Source organism: Perna viridis, chromosome 3, assembly GCF_037379345.1.
Source record: "Perna viridis isolate PV_CMFRI_1.1 ecotype Kerala chromosome 3, ASM3737934v1, whole genome shotgun sequence".
NCBI classification, from domain to species: Eukaryota; Metazoa; Mollusca; class Bivalvia; order Mytilida; family Mytilidae; genus Perna; species Perna viridis.
The window spans coordinates 47,082,242-47,094,245 of NC_142447.1; the positions used below are offsets into that span (position 1 = coordinate 47,082,242).

General features: G+C 32.9%; 1 protein-coding gene across 12 annotated transcripts in view; it reads left to right on the forward strand.

The window, feature by feature from the left end:
* LOC148622619 (prominin-1-like) overlaps positions 1-12,004 on the forward strand; it is a 74,657-nt gene that overhangs the window by 22,710 nt on the left and 39,943 nt on the right. For all 12 annotated transcript variants that reach the window (XR_015920674.1, XM_088572565.1, XM_088572562.1 and 9 more), the window contains one exon: positions 7,155-7,216. Coding sequence is in view for 11 of the 12 variants with exons in the window: in XM_088572565.1 (XP_088428691.1) it covers positions 7,155-7,216 (62 nt within the window). In the remaining variant the exon portion in view is untranslated. The remainder of the gene's footprint in view (positions 1-7,154; positions 7,217-12,004) is intronic.

Genomic DNA, 12,004 nt, shown 5'->3' on the forward strand with positions numbered 1-12,004 from the left:
TGAAAACTTGAATGTTAGACGTCTTGTATCCACATGGTCGTCGCTCTATTTATTTCATCTACAGTGATTGCTCGTATATTGCGGTTTGATCTTGATCTGCAGTTCTCTATGAATCTCAATACATATGTGGTCACTCTCAGTAATTTCCTCAAGTTGTTGAATCGATTGAGTGTATGATGTTTTGCAATCCCTTGACATCTGTCTGAGTCACGGATATCATTGTACATGTATCTACCCCTGTATAATCACAATATTCCTCTTCAATTATTCCTAGCATTGCTGTTATTACATTACCATCCCATACAGGCCAATTCCTTTCATCAGTTAGGCATTTTGGTCCATATTTCCAGATGTGATTTGTCATGAAGTTTTTAGAAGTGATGCCCCTCGCAAAAGGTCTGCTGGATTCGTGTTAGTGGGACAATATCTCCAATTCTGTTGATCAACTGATTCCTTGATTTTGGTAACACGGTTTGCTAGAAATTTCTTCAATGGTTTTGTGGAGCTTATCCATTTCAAGACAGTTTGGCTGTCACACCAAAATGTGATATGCATAGGTCCTATATTGTCTATCAAATGTTTAGCAAGCTTGACTCCTACAACTGCTCCCATTAGTTCCATACTTGGTAAAGTTACAACCTTAAGTGGGGCTACTTGATTTTTTGCCATTACAAGTGCTGAATGATATCCTCGAACTATGTATGCACAAGCACTATATGCTGGCTGGCTGGCATCTGTGAAAATGTGTAATTTAGTTACTCCATTAAAGTTGTCTGAATCAGGAAAGTAGTATCTCGGCATCTCAAGTTTAATACATTCATTTAAATCAGTAAGTACAGATTTCCACTCACTACACATGTTGTCAGGTAGAGGCGTATCCCAATTTAATTTGTGTTTCCATAGCTTTGAGTCAGAATCTTCGCTCGAACCATAATCAGGCTAAGTATATCCAGGGGATCAAATATATTTGAACATTCTTTTAAGACATCATGCTTTGTAACCACTTGTTGGGGCTCTGACAATGAATTTTGGAATAAGATTTTATCTGATTTTACTTCCCAACGTAGTCCTAATATATTTTCACCAGGTCTTCTTTGTCAATGGTGTTTTCAGATTCTGCTGTGGTGCGTAGCAAGGTGCTGTTAGATGACCAAGAGTGTAAATTGAATCCACCATTCGCAAGTATGGAACATGATTCCTTGTAAAATGTCATCATCTGAGTTTCATTTTCAAAGCTCAAAAGTACGTTGTCAAGGTATATATTTTTCTTCAGTGTGTCTGTAGTTTCACATGGATTTGCTTTCAGGTGCTTCAGCATTGTTGCATTGAGAATAACAAGTAGTCCCGAATAGTATGGCCTTAAAACGGTATGTCAGTAACGGGCTTGTTACATCATCTGGGTTGCTTAACCAGAAAAACCTAGTTACATCACAGTCATCTTTGTGTAATTGGATTTGTAGGAAAGCCTTTTCTATATCTGTAGAAACTGCATATTTATGTAGATGAAAACGTGCAAGAATTCCAGCCAGATCATTGAGTACTGGCGTAACAGACTTAAGACAATCATTCAAACTGGCACTAGTTTGTGATTCCTTACAGCTCATATACTATGTAGATGGGCGTAGTTAATGAATCTTTCTTTACAGCGTGGGGGGTTTGTAATGAACTTTTTCTGGGGTTGGTTCATCTTCTGATACTCGCTCTATAATTCCACGCTTTTCTTGGTCACTTATTATTTCACCATACATTTTGAGCATATTTGGAACTTTGCTTAGTCTATTGATAACGTTTTCTGTCCATTTCAGTACGATATTTTTGTTTGTTGGAATATCATTGCAATCATCAGTCCAAGGCAATTTTGCACAATATTTCTTGTCTTTTAGTGTCATTCCAGACTTTCCTTAAGACTCATAAAAGTTGACTGCATTCTTTGGAGTATTGTGTTGAGATATGCCCATCGATTCTAAGTTCCAAAATCATTTTAAGTTGTGTTCCTCCAATTTATGGTCTAGCAATACATTCAGCATCATTGTTGTCATTGTAACTGCTGTTCTGTTTATTAACGGACCGGAAATAAGATAACCCAGTTTGGATTTTACGGCTGTAGGCCTTCTCCTCAAATGATCTCATCTTCTACTATTTGCCAGTAGTGATCAGCACCAATCAACAAATTGATTTCAAATTGGTTGTCGGATGTGCTAGTCTAAGTCCTCTTAAGTATGGCAGCTTGGCAGGCTCAAAATGAGCTACATAGCTGATGGGAACAGTACCATGAGTACTTCTGTTGGTAATACTTCACCATTTTCAGTTTCTAGGTAAATAGTTGCTTTGTCCATGTTCCTGAGGTTATGATTGGTGGCTCCAAAAGTTTATAAGTTTATTGTTGTAGTTCCATGGGGTTTTATCTGCAACTTTGTGGCAAGATCTTCAGAAATGAACGACTTCTGCGATCCCTCATCAAGTAAAATGTTAACCATGGTATTTTGATTGTTGTACCACACTGGAGAAATGTTAGTTTTTAACAAAACCTCTGTAGAAACTGGTACAGCTTCAGTTCTGGTAGAATTTACTGCATTGACAGTAACAGGTTTAGCTTGGTCTACTGGTTTATTTCTTTAGTTACATAAACTAGTATGGTGTTTCTTTTCACAAGTTCTATATGTATAACAAGAATGACATTCAGATGCCTTGTGTGTACCCAAGCAATTGTAACATAACTTTTTCCTCTTAACTGTTGCTGCATATTGTGCTTCGGTCTCTTGTACTTTTGTGCAATCATTTGATGGGCGTGGCAAGTCGCAGTATGCGCATAACTTTGTGGTATTTGTTTTGTGTATTATCTTACCTCCTAGACTGTGATTTATAACTATTTTTGTGAGACGCTATCGTTACAAAAGATGCGGTAGGAGTTGTATCATCAATATTAACTAATAAGTCATAGCCTGCTTCTTCTGACTGTATTTCTTTTTCGATTGCCTCTCTGAGTGAATTAATGTCCCAATTATTACCATTGACTCTAGTAAGATTTTTTCTCATTTCTGACGGTAACGTTCTGAATATGATGGGAGTTAAAAGTGCGCCATACGTTTCATGATTCTGTCTGAGGGATTCCAAACCTCTGATACTTGTCTCTATCTTATTATAGAATATACTTACACTTCTCAATGACTTTGTTGGACTGGGAATATCAACTAACTTTTGCATATGAGCATCAATTATTTTCTTCTGTGGCCAAATCGTTTCTTGAGTAATGCAACTGCTTGGTCATAATTTGCATGTGTTAGGGCTAATCTGGATACGCATCTCTGAGTTGCACCATGAAGTTGAGCTTTCAGGTATGTGAATTTCTGAATATTTGACAGTAAGGGATTATCGTGTACAGATGCTTCAAATGATTCCTAAAATGTTTGCCATAACATAACATCTCCGGAGAAGATTGAAAGTTCTAAAGTTGGAAGTCTGTGATGATATCTTGTGGCATTATTACTATGATTTGTCATATTTCCTGCGGAATGATTCAAGGGGTCTACGGGTGGGTCAGATACATGTACTGATATTTGCTGTGGTAGGTGAATAGAGGAATTGGTATTTTGATTCATGTCACAGGGTGGGTATGAAAGCTGTGCATGAGAGAAAGAGCGAATTTGAGGATTTGAGGGTGAAGTCACTATTCCAGATGAATGTGATATTTCCTTGAATTTCTGAATTGTCACTTCCACAAAAAGATTATAATCGTCAGTTTCTGAGATTTCCTGTTCCACATTATCTCCTTCTGTTTCTTCTAGTATCTGGTCATCGTAAGTATGTAAAACTTTCTGCTTCTTGGTAAGAGTATCAGTGATTACTGACAGTTCTGCTGTGCTGATATCGTTCCGAATTTTCTCTTCTGTTTTGTTGATAAGTTTAGTAACGGCACTTCTGTGGCCTTGTCTCATGTTTTTGAATTTCTCCATTGGTCACGGCACATATATCTGGGATTGGGTTGGTTAGTACTTCGCTTTTAGTATAATAAGACGTTCGCTTGATTCAACTTGTATTCAGTTTCAACATATGTATACAACCTGACGTTACAATGGTTAGACGTTTTACAATAATGACGTTATGTAGTAATGTCGGTAACAGTTGTCCATTGTGATATATTCTTGACAATAGTTATACCTCTTCTCAAACTTTAGAAATGCAAAATTGTATTAATATTAGATACATGTTCATGTTCACATACGTGTGCAATGTACATCAAATATACATCAGTATCTTAGTGTCTCTTGTAGGTTCAAAATGTGCTGTTATTTCCAAATTTCATAAGAATCACTCTTTGAACACTTTAGCTATGAATACATACATGTACATACACACATCCTGTTGAACATCCTGTTTGTTCATCCCATATTTGGTTGAAAGATGATTTCAAAAATTGCTTGATCAAATATTTTTTTAAAGTTTAGAATAATTCTATGTTTCATGAAATACTGATGAAGTTGAATGATATTTATTGCCATTTACATTTTGCGAGTTAAAAAAATGGCATGCAGGGGCATCTTTGATCAGCAGATCAACTATGTTCTCTATTGGTTTCTCCTACTGACCTTGATTCTTTTCATACAAACATTTACATGTCTAAAACAAAAACATGTATATTGTTCACAGAAATTTTCTTTTGTCAATTGTCTCTTAAGTTTGATAAATCTCCAACATATATGTTTTGTAATCATGCAAGTATTTGTATTAGGATATTCTTCCAACATCAAACATGCATGGTTGTTATAAGCTTATCATTTTTAAAACAATATAATTCTTAATCAAATAATTAAATCTATTGCTGTACTATGTTCACAAACTAATCAAATGCAGTTTTAAAGCTTTGTTTTGAGGAGGCTATGTAAACATCACTATTAGTCATGGGGTGCTTAGCCTTCACTAGAGGGAAGTAATTTTAAAGTATGCTTAGTGATCTAGATCACCTTGCCAGATTTCCCTTGACCAAAATAAAAAAGGGCAATTTAAGCAAATGGTGTGGGCCATTGCATGTATTTCATTTCAATTTTCTCAGAATGTTTAAGGAGGTCAGGTCCCCTTTTAACAAAGTGCAAAGGCCATCAGAAAAAAAATAATATTTAGGATGTTATAATGTATCTAACATAACAATTTAGTTTGATTTTTTTGTTAAATATTGGATATTGGATCCAACCATAATGCTTTAAAAGACAATGTGTCTCATGCCTTCACATGCATAATTGGGGGAAGTATTCTGATATATTAACAAAATTATGAATATCAAAGGTATTCACTAACCCCCTGTTTAATGTAGGATATTCATTTGGAAAGATTGACAACTGTAAATTCAGAAGTTATTGTATGCATCAATTATTGCAATTTTTTAATTTGAGTTGAATGTGATGAAAATTTTTGCAATTCTGAAAAAAATCCTGAATCTTTCATGTTGAAAGTTTCATGATGTGAGTTTTTATCATTGTGATTTTGAGTTGGTTCCACTTTTCATAATAATGAAAACATCACAATAATTCAAAATTTAATTAACTAAAGTATGATCATGAGTGCTGTAGAACAACAAAATTTAATGAGTGTGCAGAACTTGTATATTTGATTTTTTGTTGTTGTTTTTAGTCAGACTATGATAGTCTATGACTATATAATGAAATGTCTGAATTTTTGGAAATAATGCTTGTGATTTGCAGGTGATTGTAGGATTCTTTTCTGCCATGATTCAGTGGTTTTTATCTGTTGATGTTTAACGTACAAAAAAATTGTATTATAAATCTGGATTTTATGTACATGTAAATATTGACCACTTAGGAGGAATCTTTAGGTATCACTGGTATCAGGCATTAACTTATATAAATTTAATGAAAACTACACAGATTCTGAATAGTTTCATATTTTTAAATGGTTTAATTAGACTTTGATGACATCAACTACTTTTCATGAAATAATTAAAATGATTAAATTTGACTTAAAGCTCAATTTTATTCTGATTGTTGAAGTCACCTATGTACAATGACAAGCTATCAACCTGAATGCATATTTATGTAAAATAACCAATAATCAATTCATATTTTTTCAAAATTTTCAGTAAAATCACTCAAATATGAATTACTTGATTCTAGTCTCCCCATCCTGATTTTTTTATGCTCTCCCTGATTCTTTTTTATTTTCGAAATGCATATTGAAAAATAATACTGACTCAAATTTCCGGAAATATTCCATGTTTGTCCAGACCTGATTTAAAATAATTGTCATTCAGTAATTTTCAGTTTGTAAATCATTGTTTTTTCACTGCTAATACATTTTCATTAGAAAAATTGATCAAAAACTATAATTATGGGTGACCAGTGTAGCAAACAATAGAGAAACAATACTTTGATAGAACTGCAATAATAAGATTGTGCTGGTAAAATTGATCACTGAGCACACATGGATGATGATAACAATTCAGTAACACAAGTTTTAAGGTGCTACTGTAGGAAAAATACAAAATAAAAGTTTTTCACCTGCCCAAATTTTTCAGAAAAGTTTGATGAGAATGTAGGAATTTTTATATTATGTTCTTCAGGTTTGCATTTTTTTATACAACAGTAGATTAAAAGAAAAGATTTTACAAATTAGAATAAAAAAAAATAATTTGATGAAATACTTGAACCGTGATGGGTCACTTCATGTAAAAAAAAAATTGAGTGTGCAATATTTTTTTTTTCCAACCACTTATTTGTAACTGATTGTGATAGATGGCAGATTGCAATAGGCCTTTTAATTTGTGCTAATTTTCAGTTGCCAACATTTTACAGTACCTTAGGTACACAGTTGAACTTACAGCATTCATCAATATATACTCTTTTTCAGCAATTTTTTTGTCAAACATGATAACAAAGCATGATACATTTACTTACTTACATGTACTTAGTTAATAGGGCATGGTTTGTCAGATGAGCGATTCAGGCTCTTTGAGAGCCTCATGTTGCTTTTAGCTGTGACAATTTTTATTTCCTTTTTACAGTAGAAAAAAAACCCCTAAAAAACAATCAAATATAAGCATACTGAAAATACAATGAGGGTTGTAGCTTTTTTCAATGCTTTTACTCTCATTGAAGTTGATTGACTTACAATAAAATTATATACTTTTGAAATTTTTATTGTAGACCTGATCGATAAATTCATCAATGGTACACTGATCACAGATGTTACATCAAATTATATGGATGTAAGTAGAATAGTGTTGGTTCCATCAATATATCTTTCAGGTCTTTTTTCAACATTGCTGCTTCATTACATGTACAGAAATTTACAAAATTAATAGCTTTCTTTTGGATCCTTGACAAGAATCATCTTTCATTAAACAATGTTCCCATAGGACTTAGTACACAAATGAAACCTTTCTTAACCAGATTCATGAAGGGGTGGAAACTATTGTGGGATATTGCATTTATTTGTCAATCGTTACTGGTTGACCATAGACAGTGAGACCGTCAAATATTCGAATTTGATGTCAATCAGAAGTTTGATTACTTAGATTTGGTGATGCAATCATGTGGTCGAGCTGACCTTACACTGTCCTGACAATGGATACAAAGAGTGTATTGATTTACCTTTTTTGCTCATCTGGCTGTAAGCCAAATGAGCTTTTGCCATCACTATTGAAAAACATTGCCACCATTACTAAAAATAGAACATAGGGGTCAAAAAACATTTTTTTGCTATTAAAAAAAACATTAGGTTTAGGCAAATCTGGCAGGATAAAATTCAGCATGATGAGAGCTACCTGTGTGCAGTTTTTCATGAAAATTTGTCATTTGATGTATGAGTTATTGATCTTTTTCAACATTATTGGCTATTTTTTATGTTATCATTTCAAAAGTATTCTTCTCTGAAACTACTATTCAGAAACTTGGGTATCCATAGAGTATCCTGCAAAAAGAGGATACTTGGATTTTTAATTTGTATTTGGATTTTTGTTATGTGAAAAAAGATGGCCACTGTTGCTTAAAATAGAACATAGGGGTCAAAAAACAGTTTTTTGCAAATAACTCAAACTGTTGAATTTAGCAAAACTTTGATGGAAATAATATAGTTCACCATCAGAAGACAGACCTATGCCATAATTTTCAAAATGATAATGAAACTTTGAAAGTGTAAAAGTATTCAGAATGATGAGATCTGTCTGTGGACAAAGTTTTGTCATTAAGGTCTCACTAACCACTTCTAACATTTCCACTACTTTACATGTTAAAAAGTAATTTTCAGTTTCACTGTGAATTCCCTGGACAAATGACATCTTAAAGTTGCATACCATTGCCCAGCTTGGAAAATAAGGCTTTCAAAATCTTTATGCTAATGGTGTAATGATCATAGAAATCCTTCACAAAATTAACTTGAATAAATAATAGTGGAAAGCCACAGGATTACCTTTTCTTCTAACTGACAGCATGGAGGCAATGCATATATCTAGGTTCTGTGTGTTTTTGGTACTACATGGGGGGTGGCCATTTGATCTGGACGTGGTTAGTGAGACCTAAGCCATATTGGAGTTGCCCTTTTTGAATATTTTTGGGCTGTTTTTAATTTTATTACTTTCAAAAATCTTCTCCTCTGAAACTACTCGAACAATTTAAACCAAACTTGGTATGAATATTCATAGACATAGGGTATTTGCATAGACCTGATGTAGAATTTTTGATCTGTAGAGAAACATGGCACCATAATACTAAAAATAGAACGTAGAAAGAAGTTTTTCGCATATATCTCTAAAACCTTTAGGTCTTAAATTGTTCCGCATGATTAGATATATCTCTGGTCAAATTTTCATTGTACTCTGTTGAGACATATTGGTGTAATTGCCCTTTTTTCCTATTTTCAATGTTATTTCTTTCAAAAGTCTTCTTCTCTGAAACTATGTGACTAATTAGATCCGAACTTGGTGTGAATATGTGTTAGGGTATTCTGCATATATCTAATATGGAGATTTTTGATCCGTTGAAAAACATGGCCACTGTTACTAAAAATAGAACAAAAGGGTCAGTCAGAAGTTTTTCTCATTTATTTTCCAAAAAGTTAGGTGAAGCCAAATTCTTACAATTGCCAAAATAATCCTATTCATAAGGCCTACAAAAAGTCTGCATTGGATCATAGGTCTCACTAACCACTTCTAACGTTTCCATTACTTTACATGTTAAAAAAGTAATTTTCAAAGTCTCACTGTGAATTCCCAGGACAAATGACATCTTAAAGTTGCATACCGTTGCGAAGCTTGGAAAATAAGGCTTCCAAAATCATTATGCTAATGGTACAATGATAGTAGAAATTCTTCACAAAATTTACTTGAATAAATAATACTGAAAATCCACATTTTTACCTGTTCTGCTAACTGTCAGCATGGAGGCAAATTACTCACACATGTAAACAATATTCATACACTTTTGTAGTTAATTACATATATGATTTTAAAGTACACATTCTCAGCTTCATTTTGACTACTTTTAATCATAATACACACAAATAATGCACTTACAATGCATATGTCTAGGTTCAGTGTGTTTTTGGTACTACATAGGGGGGTGGCCATTTGACCTGGAAGTGGTTAGTGAGACCATAGTTGACTCTTTGTTGGAGTTCTTGCCCTTGAAAGGTGAAAAAAAATGTCATTTTTTACAGTTTTCAGCCAATATCTTATAAAATATGATAGATAGAAAGAAACTTTCAATTGCTGAAATGATCCTTATGATAAGGCCTACAATAGTGTGCAGGCATCAAAGCTATCAGACGACTACTTGTTAGAGAAATTGCCTTTGAAAGGCGAAAAATGTTTTTAGCTGTTTTCAGCCAATATCTTGAAAACTATCATAGATATAAAGAAACTTTCATTGATGAAATGATAAGTCCTACCAAAGTCTTTAGTGTCGAAATTGTTGGACAACTCCTCGTTGAAAGAAAAAAATAACCAGGTGAGCAATTCAGACTCCTGCGAGCCTCTTGTTTTTGGTTGAATTCCTTATGAAAATCCCTGTCAGCATTTTTTCATCAGATTTCAGATATCTCTTATGGTTTTCAAAATATAGAGGATCAAAATGGCCACACCCTAAAAAATCAACTTTTTTATTTTTAGTACGATTTCAAATTTTTTTTATTGGATTCCTAATGATGATGTCAATCAGATTTCAGATATCTCTTATAGTTTTTGAGTTAAAAGGGGTCAAAGGGACAACATCCCAAAAAATCTACTTATTAGTTTTGGTCTGATTTTGAAAATGTTTATTTGAATTTCAAATTTTGAATATAGCGTCCAAACCAATTGTTATGTCCATAATGAATTGTAAGTCCCTTTGCTTAAATGTGTCAAAAACTAATATTGTGTCCACACTTGCCCCAACTGTCCAGGGTTTGACCACTGTGGTTATATTATGCTGCGTTCTACAAGTTTTTTGTTATTCCTCCACAAAAAATTGTGCAGTGACATAACAGATTAAAAACATGTTTCTAACAGCTGGAGGAAGGTTACTATTGATTTTGGTGATAGTGGCTGCAGAGAGTTACAAATTAAAGACCAAAAGGAGAAAAAAAAAATTTTTATAAAAAAAACTTAGTCTAAAATGAATGAGCCTATATTAATTTACACATACAACAAGACTTGTGAGGATTGACTCCATTTTGTGAAGGAACTGCATGTACTTTGTACATGTATGGTTCACAAGGTGCCAAAAATGTACATTTTTTTAATACTTTTAAGTAAAATTGGGAAATCTTACGTAATAATTAAAATTTTATTTATAAGACCTTATATTTGTGTTTCCACCAACACACAAACATGCTTAATTGGGTCAGTAGGTAGACAAAAACTTTTTTTTTCATAAGTTTCTGACTGGTTTGTTTTGGAACTTATTCCGACTTAGTAGTGCTTGTTAGAAAATGGCCAAAAAAGGGTATGCACAAAAAAATTAGTGTTGGTACAGTTAGCAGAAGCACTGGTGATTTTTTAGGCCTTAATTACATTCATTTTCTCTAGATGTGAAAAAATACCTATTCTGTATCTATATTAAATGGCAATTCAAATTAAGAAATAGGTAGTGGGATCAGAAATAGTAAAACAGTCCTTTTTGAAAAAAAAAGAATTTATTAGGACTAAAGCTTAGCAATGTCATGTAGTCAAGTGATAAGATATTGATTAATATTGATGGTGATAATTGTGCTTCACTCTAGACTATTATCATGGTTGTCAAGCACACTCGCAAATGGTGTATTATTTTGAAATTAAAAAAAAAAAACTCAAGTAGAGTGATGTTGCAAATAATCAAAATGAAACCAGTTCATGTTTTTTTGTGAAAAATAAATAGATACTCTGAAAGCTGTCAGGAAAATTTATTCAGTTCCATATTTTTTAGCTTGAATCATGCAAATAAAATTACTGTTTACAATGCAATTTCCCATATTTTATACATCTAATCGATACTATAAGTTACAAAGATTTGAGTTGAAATATTACTATGATAACCTTAAGTTAGTTTGATAATAATCATTCAATGCCTCAACAGCTTGAACCTGAATACTTCCTTTGTATTGAATATACAACATGCAATAATTCCATTTAAAATTTAACCCTTGAATTATTTGTAATTGTGATCAGTAATGTTATAATTTTTGCATGTACAGTCAGCAGTTTTAACCAGGAAGGGCAGTTGAGATCTCTCAGTGCTTGATGTATACTATGTAAAATATGTTTCTCTATGCAGGGTTTGACAAAAACTTCACTACAAAGTTCAAAGTTCAAAAGATTCAAATCAAAGCATTAAAATATAAAATCTTGATGTATAACATAGATTTAGAAATTTCAAATAACTGCAGAACTTTTCATTTTAATATCTCACATAGTTTGCTTAAGGATTTTATGGAACATAAAATAAAAAAAATCTCTTTGTATGTAGTTCAAATATTTACAGGAAGTCTATTGTAACATAAACATAAGAATTTTCTATTTTAGATGATCTGGAAAGTTTGGGTT